This window comes from Salvelinus fontinalis, chromosome 12 (assembly GCF_029448725.1).
Source record: "Salvelinus fontinalis isolate EN_2023a chromosome 12, ASM2944872v1, whole genome shotgun sequence".
Classification (NCBI taxonomy): domain Eukaryota; kingdom Metazoa; phylum Chordata; class Actinopteri; order Salmoniformes; family Salmonidae; genus Salvelinus; species Salvelinus fontinalis.
Window position 1 is genome coordinate 8,795,276 of NC_074676.1, and position 13,907 is coordinate 8,809,182.

Here is a 13,907-nt window from a genome sequence, read left to right on the forward strand (position 1 = left end):
TATCAACCCATTCTTTATTTCAGTAGACCCAGATATATGGCATTTAAAAGGAATCTAACTATTTTAGTTGCCTGGTCAGACACCTTGATGTGATGCTAAATGTGGGCCCTGTTTTCTCACAGAGTCAGCGACCTACGTGGCACAGAGGCTGTGTTTCGTGGTCTTCCCCCAGTTCGACCCCATCGAGATCAGTCCGATCGAAGAATGGCCTGACAAATCTTCCAACATTCTCTCTGGGAAGTCTTAAACTGTTTTTGCCTTCTGAAGTATTTTTCTTTTTTGTATATTCTGTCACTGTATGATGACATGGTCCTTTCCTTTTAGTGGAGCCCCTTGTCTGGTCTTTGGTCATCTGAGACTCATATCCTTTTCTTTACTGCTAAGTGGAATTGCCTGCGTTTTGATGCACGGGCCACTTGCAAATGTTTTTCTCCTCTTTTTCTACTAAGTCGTCAAGTACAAGCTAATGCCAACAGTATCACGTTCTGAAACAGACTTCATATTCCCTAAGGAACTATTTGCGACTTTTCTGTAACTTTTCAACATTGGCAGTATTTTGGTTTTGACCTGAGATTTACTGTGTATCACTGTGCCTTATAGGGAGAAATGGGTTCCTTATTAATTAATGTTCTCTCTTAATGTATTTTGGAACGCTTAACGCTTTGTGTGTTCCTTATGAGAATTAGAAAAAGCACTGTGGTCTTCCATATTCTGCTTCTTGCCAGTTAATTTGCCACATGAAATGGGTTCCTCGGATTTGTGAACATATTCAGAACCATCTGTGAACATAGACTTCAGAGCCTTTGACTTGATTCCTTTGGAAATTAATCTCTTTAGCCAGCAGCAGAAAACAAGATAGATTTGTTCTGATTGTATACTACTGATGATAGATAGGTTGTAGTTGATAGTTGAGGGTCACTCTGTGTTTTTACTTAGTTTAATGCTTGCCATTGCCTTTTACACTACTGATTCTATGTCATGCTATAAATACACACAACTGCAATGTTCACAGCTGACTAAATGACCCAAACTCCAATTTATACGTGGAAGTAAAACTCCTCACAAAATGCTTGCTGCACTTTTCTAATGTTTATTTCTAAACTAAGATTGTAATATTAAGTTAACTTATTTTATGTTTTATTTGTACCACACTTAAAACTAAACATCCTTACATGTGCTGGGAACCTGACAAGAACATGCAAAAGGCATTTGCTTTTCCAGTGGAGTACTGTACTGTATTTCTCAGCCCCAGACAGAGTTCTTTAACAACTATTTGTTCTTCATTATGGCCAGGCCCTTGACTGTTACTGTAAAACTAAACTTGGGATTTGTTGTATTTCTTTTTAAATAGATTTGAATTGGCATACCTTGATAGATACTGAAGATACTGTATTGTACTAAATGGATGGGTACAGTGGCAAGAAAAAGTATGTGAAGCCTTTGGAATTACCTGTAGATCTGCATAAATTGGTCAGCAAATTTGATCTTATCTTCATCTAAGTCACAACAATAGACCAACACAGTCTGCTTAAACTAATAACACACAAACAATTATATCATGTCTTAATTGATCACACTGTGTAAACATTCACAGTGCAGGGTGGAAAAAGTTTGTGAACCCTTGGATATAATAACTGGTTGACCCTCCTTTGGCAGTAATAACCTCAACCAAACATTTTCTGTAGTTGCGGATCAGACCTGCACAACGGTCTGGAGGAATTTTGGACCGTTCCTCTTACCAAAACTGTTTCAGTTCAGCAATATTCTTGGGATGTCTGGTGTGAACCGTACTCTTGAGGTCATGCCACCGCATCTCAATCGGGTTGAGGTCAGGACTCTGACTGGGCCACTCCAGAAGGAGTATTTTCTTCTGTTGAAGCCATTCTGTTGTTGATTTACATCTGTGTTTTGGGTCATTGTCCTGTTGCATCACCCAACTTCTGTTGAGCGTCAATTGGCAGACAGATAGCACTACATTTTCCTGCAAAATGTCTTGATAAACTTGGCCATTTTTTCATAGATGATAGCAAGCTGTCCAGGCCCTGAGGCAGCCCCAAACCATGATGCTCCCTGCACCATACTTTATAGCTGGGAAGAGGTTTTCACGTTGGTGTGCTGTGCCTTTTTTTCTCCTCACATAGTGTTGTGTTCCTTCCAAACAACTCAACTTTAGTTTAATCTGTCCACAGAATATTTTGCCAGTAGTGCTGTGAAACAACCAGGTGCTCTTTTGCGAACTTCAGACATGCAGCAATGTTTTTTTTGGACAGCAGTAGCTTCTTCCGTGGTGTCCTCCCATGAACACCATTCTTGTTTAGTGTTTTACGTATCGTAGACTCGTCATCAGAGATGATAGGATTCTTCTTAACCTCATTGAGTATTCTGCGCTGTGCTTTTGCAGTCATCTTTGCAGGACGGCCACTCCTAGGGAGAGTAGCAACAGTGCTGAATTTTCTCCATTTATATACAATTTGTCTTACTGTGGACTGATGAACATCAAGGCTTTTAGAGATACTTGTGTAACCCTTTCCAGCTTTAAGTCAACAATTCATAATCTTAGGCCTTCTGAGATCTCATTTGTTCGAGACATGGTTCACATCAGGCAATGCTTCTTGTGAATAGCATACTCAAATTTTGTGAGTGTCTTTTATAGGGCAGGGCAGCTCTAACCAATATCTCCAATCTTGTCTCTTTGGTTGGACTCCAGGTTAGCTGACTCCTGACTCCAATTAGCTTTTGGATAAGCCATGTCGTGGTAATTTCCTGTATTACTAAATGATGAGAGTTTACAAACCACACACAAGTCAGAGTTATATTTTAAAGTCCATCTTTAATTATATGAGCTTCACCATAGCCCTTTGACTCTCAGATCAATTCAGTGTCTATAAATGAATTCTCTGAGAGTACTTACAAAATAATTCTTAGTATCTTTTATAGCCAAGATACACCCCTCTCAACTTACATGATGAACCAAAGATCTTAGAAACTTCACAAAGGGCCTTTTACTTGAAAGAGGAGTATCCCATAGCCAGATAGCATTAGCTATAAATTATCATTCAGTTTGGTCTCTTTAGACGAGGTTCTACTTCTCGTTATTGGTACTTCCTATTACCAAAACATTACCTCATCCAATGGCATATATCAATTGTCAATTCTAGATACTCCCATCTCAAATACACCCCCTCTTCTCCCCACTCCTGGAGAAGCTCACTAAGGGGAGTGAACCTCTAGGTCATATACTATGAAAGATAAGTTCAACATCAGAGGGGTGGTATAATGGTTCCAGACACTGCCATACTCCTCCCCCCCAATGGGAAAATGAGGGAGTGACTGGAGTACCGACATAGTGGAGCCCTTCACATGGTTTCACAGATATATTCATCTATTAAAGACAATGTTCAAACCTGACTTCTCCCTTTCTGATATTCTGCATATTACCAGATATGTAAAAGACAAGCCTGACCTCTACCCTCTTTGGGCCCCAAGTGACTTTTCCCTAGAGAGAGAAAGGAAAATGCAACTGCCAACAGTATAGTCCAAAAGAAGACATTCTAATGACAAGTATAAAATACATAAAACATCTTATTTATCTACGTTACCTAACTAATTCTGATTCAGCTACGACAGTCATTAGCCTAGGGGTTCACATACTTTTCTCAATCTACACTGTGAATGTTTAAATTATGTATTCAATATAGAAAATAAAAATACAATAATTGGTGTGTTATTAGTTTAAGCACACTGTGTTTGTCTATTGTTGTGACTTAGATGAAGATCAGATCACATTTTATGACCAATTTATGCAGAAATCCAGGTAATTCCAAAGGGTTCACATACTTTTTCTTGCCACTGTAGATAGTTATATACTGTAGATAGATAGAGTTGAAGTCCAAAGTTTACATACACCTTAGCGAAATACATTTAAACTCAGTTTTTCATAATTCCTGACATTTAATTCTCGTACAAATTCCCTGTTTTAGGTCAGTTAGGATCACCACATTATTTGAAGAATGTGAAATGTCAGAATAATAGTAGAGAATTATTTCTTTCAGCTTTTATTTCTTTCATCACATTCCCAGTGCGACAGAAGTTTACATACACTCAATTAGTATTTGGTAGCATTGCCTTTAAATTGTTTAACTTGAGTCAACATTTTTGGGTAGCCTTCAACAAGCTTCCCACAATAAGTTGGGTGAATTTTGGCCCATTCCTCCTGACAGCTGGTGTAACTGAGTCAGGTTTGTAGGCCTCCTTGCTCATACACGCTTTTCCAGTTCTGCCCACAAATTTTCTATAGGATTGAGGTCAGGGCTTTGTGATGGCCACTCCAATACCTTGACTTTGCTGTCCTTAAGACATTTTGCCACAACTTTGGAAGCATGATTGGGGTCATTGTCCATTTAGAAGACTCATTTGCGACCAAGCTTTAACTTTGACTGATGTCTTGAGATGTTGCTTCAATATATCCACATAATTTTCCTCCCTCATGAAGCCATCTATTTTGTGAAGTGCACCAGCCCCTCCTGCAGCAAAGCACCCCCACAACATGATGCTGCCACCCCCGTGCTTCAAGGTTGGGATGGTGTTCTTCGGCTTACAAGCCTCCCCCTTTTTCCTCCAAACATAACAATGGTCATTATGGCCAAACAGTTCTATTTTTGTTTCATCAGACCAGAGGACATTTCTCCAAAAAGTACGATCTTTGTCCCATGTGCAGTTGCAAACCCTAGTCTGGCTTTTTTTGGCGGTTTTGGAGCAGTGGCTTCTTCCTTGCTGGGCGGCCTTTCAGGTTATGTCGATATAGGACTCGTTTTACTGTGGATATAGATACTTTGTACCCGTTTCCTCCATCATCCTCACAAGGTCCTTTGCTGTTGTTCTGGGATTAATTTGCACTTTTCGCACCAAAGTATGTTCATCTCTAGGAGACAGAACGCGTGCGTCTCCTTCCTGAGCGGCTGCGTGATCCCATGGTGTTTATACTTGCTTACTATTGTTTGTAAAGATGAACGTAGCACCTTCAGGCATTTGGAAATTGCTCCCAAGGATGAACCAGACATGTCGAGGTCTAGAATACTTTTTCCTGAGGTCTTGGCTGATTTCTTTAGATTTTCCCATGATGTCAATCAAAGAGGCACTGAGTTTGAAGGTAGGCCTTGAAATACATCCACAAGTACACGTACGATTGACTCAAATGATGTGAAGTAGCCTATCAGAAGCTTCTAAAGCCATGACATAATTTTCTGGAACTTTCAAGCTGTTTAAAGGCACAGTCAACTTAGTGTATGTAAACTTCTGACCCACTGGAATTGTGATACAGTGAATTATAAGTGAAATAATCTGTCTATAAACAATTGTTGGAAAAATTACTTATTATGCACAAAGTAGATGTCCTAACCGACTTGCCAAAACTACAGTTTGTTAACAAGACATTTTTGAAGTGGTGGTTAAAAATCGAGTTTTAATGACTCCAACCTAAGTATGTAAACTTCAAACTTCAACTGTAGATACGTAGATACCACAATTTACTCAAGGAAAATATGTTATGCCAATAGCCAGATAAAATGATTTATGATTAAGATACACTACATGACCAAAAGAATGTGGACATCTGCTCATTGAACATCTCATTCCAAAATCATGGGCATTAATATGGAGTTGGTCCCCCCTTTGTTACTACAACAGCCTCCACTCTTCTGGGAAGGCTTTACGCTAGATGTTGGAACTTTGCTGCAGGGACTTTCTTCCATTCATCCACAAGAGCGTTAGTGAAGTCAGGCACTGATGTTGGGCTATTAAGCCTGGCTCGCAGTCGGCGTTCCAATTCATCCAAAAGATGTTCAATGGGGTTGAGGTCAGGGCTTTGTGCAGGCCAGTCAAATTCTTCCACATCGATATCAACAAACCCTTTCTGTATGGCCCTCGCTTTGTGCACGGGGGCATTGTCATGCTGAAACAGGAAAGGGCCTTCCCCAAACTGTTGGCAAGAAGTGGTAAGGACAGAATTGTCTAGAATGTCATTGTATGCTGTAGCGTTAAGATTTGCCTTCACTGGAATTTAGGGGACTAGCCCGAACCATGAAAAACTGCCCCAGACCGTTATTCCTCCTCCACCAAACATTACAGTTGGCACTATGCATTGGGGCAGGTAGCGTTCTCCTGGCATACGCAAAACCCAGATTTGTCCGTTGGACTGCCGGATGGTGAAGTCCAAATAACGCGTTTCCACTGCTCCGGAGTCCAATGGCTGTGAGCTTTACACCACTCCAGCCGATGCTTGGCATTGTGCATGGTGATCTTAGGCTTGTGTGCGGCTACTCGGCCATGGAAACCCATTTCATGAAGCTCCCGACGAACAGTTCTTGTGCTGACGTTGCTTCCAGAGGCAGTTTGGAACTCGGTAGTGAGTGTTGCAACCGAGAACAGACCATTTTTACGCACTATGCGCTTCAGCACCTGGCGGTCGCCTAAACGTTTCCACTTCACAATAACAGTACTTATAGTTGACCGGGGCAGCTCTAGCAGGGCAGAAATACGATGAACTGACTAGTTGGAAAGGTGGCATCCTATGACGGTGCCATGTTGAAAGTCACTGAGCTCTTCAGTAAGGCCATTCTACTGTGTTTGTCAGTGTTTGTCTATGGAGATTGCATGGCGGTGTGCTCGATTTTATACACCTGTCAGCAATAGGTGTGGCCGAAGTAGCCAAATCCACAAATTTGAAGGGGTGTCCACATACTTTTGTATATATAGTGTATCATTATTTAGTTTGTAAGTACAACATTGAGTTATCTCTCTCTCTCCAACAGCTGCCATAACCATTAGGCCCCAGTCAGGGAAAACACACTGCTTATGCAAGGTTTATTACTACTTTATATGCAGTTTAGTTTAGATTTCTAGAGCGTCTTGGTATGAAGAGATTTTACACTGTAAATTATTTGTAAAGCATCAGGTGTTTACAATGGGTTCAGTACTTGGAATGTATTTTAGCGCACTTTTTTGTAAATGAGAAACTAACAATAATAGCACAATAAAATCAAATACCTATCTGAAATGTTTTTTCTCATTGCCATTCTCATTTACCGTGCTTTTTCACACACACTATAAAGTATTCAACTGTTTAAATGTGCCAATAATGTACCGGTATCTGCCAGCCAGAGACAAAAAGAAAAAGTATTTACGTCCCTTTAAAATATTTTAACCATCGCATTGTTGAATACGTGTTTGTCATTGGCTTGAAGGGCATTCTAGAGCGTGCATTATTTCCATATAAAGAACGGTACATTTGCACGAATTCAATGGCTATAGTTCATTTTTACATGAATGAATGCCAAGAGTGTGCAAAGCTGTCATCAAGGCAAAGGGTGGCTACTTTGAAGAATCTCAAATATAAAATATGTTTTTATTAAATTTGTTTAACGCATTTTTGGTTACTACATGATTCCATATGTGTTATTTCAAAGATTTGATGTGTTCACTATTATTCTAAAATGTAGAAAATAGTCAAAATAAAGAAAAACCCTGGAATGAGTAGGTGTGTCCAAACTTTTGACTGGTACTATATCTTTTTTGGGGGGCCTATTCTGTATGTTATTTGTGGCATTAATATGTGTCACATATCAGTTTGCAAACAATGTAAAAGCAGCATACCAACATGGTCTCTTTTTTGCTTTCTTGAGTTAAGGCAACTCCAAAATGCAGTTGTTTCAGTCTAGTGCTTTCTGTGGTGGTGGGGCAGGCAAATGTGGAGTGTAGGGGTTGGTAATATTCTCTAGTTGCGCCGTGATTGGCTCAGTGTTCTGTCACTAATGGGGACACTACGTCACCGCAAAATCTAAGGGTTGAGCTCGAAAATTCAAGCCCCTTTGGTGCTGCCATAGAGTTACATTAGAAGTGCCCATCCAAGAAGGCTCAAGGTCATTAGCCACAGATAAAATTACATCAAATCATGTTAAATCTACAGTAGCTTGATTGGACTGATCATACTTTCAAAATCTTAGCTAGCAAGCTAGCAGTCATCATGAATCAAGTCGACAATCTACTGGCAAATCCTTTTCAAACCTTGTCATATGAAGAGAAATAATGAAGAGAAATTATAGATAAAATGTAGGCACCGAAGGCGATGGCTGCCGTTTTTAGACAACACTATCAACCAAGACCGCACTCAACGTGCTGTATAAGGCCATAAGCAAACAAGAAAATGCTCATCCAGAAGTGGCGCTCCTAGTGGCTGGGGACTTTAATGCAGGCAAATTTAAATCCGTTTTACCTAATTTCTACCAGCATGTCACATGTGCAACCAGAGGATAAAAAAAAAACTCTAGACCCCTTTACTCCACACACAGACACGTACGAAGCTCTCCCTGGAAAATCTGACCAATTAAAGCAGGAAGCACCAGTGACTAGATCAATAAAAAAGTGGTCAAATTAAGCAGATGCTAAGCTACAGGACTGTTTTGCTAGCACAGACTGGAATACGTTCTGTGATTCCTCTGATGGCATTAAGGAGTACACAACATCAGTCATTGGCTTCATCAATAAGGGCATCGATGACGTCCCCCCCACAGTGACCGTATGTACATACCCCAACCAGAAGCCATGGATTTCAGGCAACATCCGCACTGAGCTAAAGGCTAGAGCTGTCACTTTCAAGGAGCGGGACTCTAACCCGGAAGCTTATAAGAAGTCTCGCTATGCCCTCCGACGAACCATCAGACAGGCAAAGCATCAATACAGGACTAAGATCGAATCGAACTACACTGGCTCTAACACTCGTCGGATGTGGCAGGGCTTGCAAACTATTACAGACTACAAAGGGAAGCACAGCCGAGAGCTTCCCAATGACACAAGCCTACCAGATGAGCTAAACTAATTCTATGCTCGCTTCGAGGCAAATAACACTAAAACATGCATGAGAGCACCAGCTGTTCCGGAAAACTGTGTGATCACGCTCTCCTCAGCCGATGTGAGTAAGACCTTTAAACAGGTCAACATGGCGCATAGAATAAAAAAAGTTTTGTCAGATATTATTCATCCTAATCAGACAGGTTTTTTACATGGACGATACATTGGAGATAATATAAGGCAAGTACTGGAAACAATAGAACACTATGAGATATCGGGGACACCAGGCCTGGTTTTCATAGCTGATTTTGAAAAGGCTTTTGATAAAGTACGACTGGAGTTTATATATAAATGCCTAGAATATTTCAATTTTGGGGAATCTCTTATAAAATGGGTTAAAATTATGTATAGTAACCCTAGGTGTAAAATAGTAAATAATGGCTACATCTCAGAAAGTTTTAAACTATCTAGAGGAGTAAAACAAGGTTGTCCACTATCGGCATATCTATTTATTATTGCCATCGAAATGTTAGCTGTTAAAATTAGATCAAACATTAATATTAAAGGATTAGAAATCCATGGCTTAAAAACTAAGGTGTCATTGTACGCTGATGATTCATGTTTTCTTTTAAAACCACAACTAGAGTCTCTCCAGGGCCTCATAGAGGATCTAGATACCTTTGCTATCCTCTCTGGATTAAAACCAAATTATGATAAATGTACCATATTACGTATTGGATCACTAAAAAATACACATTTTATATTGCCATGTAGTTTACCAATTAAATGGTCTGACGGAGATGTGGACATACTCGGTATAAAAATCCCAAAAGAAAGAAATGATCTCACTCCAATAAATTTTTATAGAAAGTTAGCAAAAATAGATAAGATCTTGCTACCATGGAAAGGAAAATACCTGTCTATTTGTGGAAAAATCACCCTAATTAACTCTTTAGTCATATCACAGTTTACCTATTTGCTTATGGTTTTGCCTACACCTAGTGACCTGTTTTTTAAATTATATGAACAAAAAATATTCAATTTTATTTGGAACGGCAAGCCAGATAAAATTAAAAGGGCCTATTTATATAACGAATATGAATTCGGAGGGCAGAAATTATTAAATATTAAAGCATTAGACCTCTCACTAAAGGCATCGGTCATACAAAAGTTATACTTAAATCCAAACTGGTTCTCTAGTAAACTGGTACGAATGTCTCATCCTATGTTCATATTTCCCATCCTATGTTCCTTTTTCCCTTTATTCAGATTACACCTGCTCATTTTCGGTTGTTTGAAAAGGAAATGATCTCCAAAATATCCTTATTCTTTAAACAAGCCTTAGAAAGTTGGTTGCAATTTCAGTTTAATCCACCTGAAAGGACGGAACAAATAGTACAACAAATATTGTGGTTAAATTCAAATATAATAATTGATAAAAAAACTGTATTTATCGAAGAAATGTTTAAAAAAGGTATAATTTTTGTGAATGATATCATAAATAGGACTGGTGGAGTTATGTCACACATGCAGCTAACACAGACATATGGAAAAGTCTGCTCTACCCAAAATTACAACCAATTAATTGCAGCATTACCACAAAAATGGAAGAGGCAAGTAGAAGGGGAAAAAAGTAAGGAACTTGTATGTCGGCCCTGTATTAAAGAACAAAAATGGTTAAAGAAAAGTGTGATAAATAAAAACATATACCAATTTCATTTAAGGACCAAAAAACTAACAGCTGTGCCATACAAATTGCAAAATAGTTGGGAAGAGATTTTCGATGTACCCATTCCATGGCACATGGTTTATGAATTGATACGCAAAACAACGCCGGATTCAAAACTTCGAATTTTTCAATATAAATTACTGTACAAAATTCTTGCAACTAATAGAATGTTATATATATGGGGTATACAATCTTCCCAGCTCTGCAGATTCTGTTGTGAGGAGGCAGAGTCATTAGATCATTTATTTTGGTATTGTCCATATGTAGCTCGTTTTTGGTCACAGGTCCAGGAATGGCTGAAGAATTGCAACATTTGCCTAAAACTAACGCTACAGATAGCAATACTGGGGGATTTGAAAAGCCATAGTCAATCAATCAATAATATAATAATTATTTTGGCAAAGATGTTTATTTTTAATTTACAATCTGTAGAAGCTATGAGAATAGGAAGGTTCAGGTCTTTTGTGAAGCATCACAGCACAGTTGAGAAATGTATGGCAAATAGAAATCCGAAATGGATGATGTTGGAAGATAGATGGGAGGGGTTGGGTGGAGCTGAAGGGTGGGACTAATAACAAGATAAACAATATAGGGCATACGGGATCTGTGAAATGTGTATAGGTGCGGAGCTTTTGTGAAATAGCACAGTTACAAGTGGAAATAAAATTGGATGGACAACAGAAATAGAGGAAGGACTAAGAACAAATAAGAGAGAACTATTGTAAAGTGGACTGTGTCTGTAAGATAGGTATAAGATGTAGAAATTGAAGGTAAAAGCAGAAGTGTTTATAAATTTACTCCAATTGGGGGATTGGTGGTAGGGTCGCGGGGAATAATAATAAAGGCATATTCTTTAAAAAAGTATGTATGTCTATATAGGTATGTGTATGTAAATATGTGTATATGTATGCATACGTGTATGGATATATATATTTACCCAAAAAAATATGGGGGAATGGAAATGATGCAGACAATTACATTGGAAGCAACATTCTTTCCGCAATACTAAGCTGATCCACCCCTAAAAAAAATAAAAAAAATAAAAAATAAATAAAAAATAACACTAAAACATGCATGAGAGCACCAGCTGTTCCGGAAAACTGTGTGATCACGCTCTCCTCAGCCGATGTGAGTAAGACCTTTAAACAGGTCAACATTCACATGTCCGCAGGGCCAGACGGATTACCAGGATGTGTACTGCGAGCATGCACGGACCACCTGGCAAGGGTCTTCACTGACATTTTCAACCTCTCCTTGTCCAAGTCTGTAATACCAATATGTTTTAAGCAGACCACTATAGTCCCTGTGCCCAAGAAAGCAAAGGTAATCTGCCTAAATGACTAATGCCCCGGAGCACTCACGTCGGTAGCCATGAAGTGCTTTGAACGGCTGGTCATGGGTCACATCAACACCATCGTTCCAGAAACCCTAGACCCACTCCAATATGCATACCGCCCCAACAGATCACGCAATCTCAATCACACTCCACACTGCCCTTTCCCACCTGGACAAAAGGAACACCTATGTGAGAATGTTGTTCATTGACTACAGCTCAGCGTTCAACACCATAGTGCCCACAAAGCTCATTACTAAGCAAAGGAGCCTGGGACTAAACACCTCCCTCTGCAACTGGATCTTGGACTTCCTGATGGGCCGCTCCCAGGTGGTAAGGGTAGGCAACAACACATCTGCCATGCTGATCTTCAGCACGGGGGCCCCTCAGGGGTGCGTGCTTAGTTCCCTCCTGTACACCCTGTTCACCCACGACTGCGTGGACAAGCACAACTTCAACACCATCATTAAGTTTGCTGATGACACAACTGGTGTAGGCCTGATTAGGGCTGTTGCGGTGACCTTATTACCGCTACACCAGCAGTCAAGAGTCATGAAGGCAATCAAATTCCACGTGACCGTTTAGTCACGGTATATAGGCTTCACCAAGCTCTGATGCTGCTGATAGTCATTATAGCGTACTTAACTTTATAACTGCCTGGTACTCAGCACTCTATTGTACCTCTGATCACTCTGACATCAATGTAAATGTAATCGAAAATCGAATCAAACACTTCATGAGAGCCCATGAGCTCATGTTGCACAACATTTCTATAGGCTATGCAATTGCGCGAGAAAACAGAGTGATGGCCTCTACTAAAAAGAGGAGGCTCCCATCAGCTTTGTATAGACTAAGCCTATTCTATTTATTTCTCAACTTTCCTAATATTAATCAAATTGTTTATCTTTATAAAAGGAGTATGGTCTAGCTTCCTTGCAGAAAAATGAACCACGGGAAATGCATCCTCCATTTGCTATTTAAGTGCATAAATGACATTTATTTTTTCCCGCTGTCCCTGTTTCAAGACAGGTCCATGATAATGGTCCATTCTAAATCAAAACAAATATCACACATATATTATTTAGTATATGTAAAGACAAGATTAAATCATGAATAGTCTGATGGGTGACAATATTAGCCTATCACTTGTGGATTATATATTATCACTCGTAAATGATGCCCAGCATAAGAAACTGCCTTTTTCCCCCGACTTTTTAGAATCTTTGTCGCACACCTCTTGTAGCCTAGCCCATAGACCTATATGTTTTGATAAGGTTTGTATCACAACTAAAGTGGCCCAATAAATTCTTAAAATTAAGCACATTAATCCGCTTTACAGGGGGTTTAGAGCCTACGTGGCATACATAAGCAACACGTGAGTTTTGAGTTTGGGGAAGATCATTTTCACCATAAAAATGCACCTTAATAATAAAAGCATCACGTGATGGAGAGCCATGTGAGTGAGAGGTGCCTCAGATTGCGCAGCACTCAGGAAGAAAGGCACAACGACCACAGGCTGCAAACGGCATGGATTTTTTAGGGTTCATTACGGCCACAAAGGGGATGCCACCGTGAAATTCGAGGCATTATCAAGTGCTTGTCAGATTGTGAATGAGAGACTAATGAAGTGTGTACAGCCTGCTCAAAATACAAAGCAGAGCTCATGCCTTTCAAGCAACTTTTTTCAAATCATCATTAGTCACATCATGCAGCCTTACAATGTATTAAAAATCTAAACATATAGCCCAATGTTTGTAGAACAACTGAAGTTACATTAATACCTCTAAATGTTGCTACTTCTTGTTAACCGCTCAACACAGAATAGCCACATGTGCGCACTCCCTCAAATCACTTGGAGAAAATATTTATATATTTTTCAGCTTCGTTCAGTTGTTTTCTTCATACTATAAAATAATATAAAATAATGCCACGGAATTCGAAGCAAATCTGGTCTGCTAAATGAACTAGTGTAGTCCACAGCCATTCGGCATAGCCACATCA

At 39.5% G+C, this 13,907-nt stretch overlaps 1 protein-coding gene across 1 annotated transcript in view; it reads left to right on the plus strand.

The window, feature by feature from the left end:
* LOC129866739 (asc-type amino acid transporter 1-like) overlaps positions 1–7,054 on the plus strand; it is a 28,861-nt gene extending 21,807 nt beyond the window's left edge. The window contains exon 12 of the mRNA XM_055939577.1: positions 123–7,054. Within this exon, the coding sequence (XP_055795552.1) occupies positions 123–247 (125 nt within the window). The 3' untranslated portion in view covers positions 248–7,054. The remainder of the gene's footprint in view (positions 1–122) is intronic.
* Positions 7,055–13,907: the final 6,853 nt, after the last annotated feature.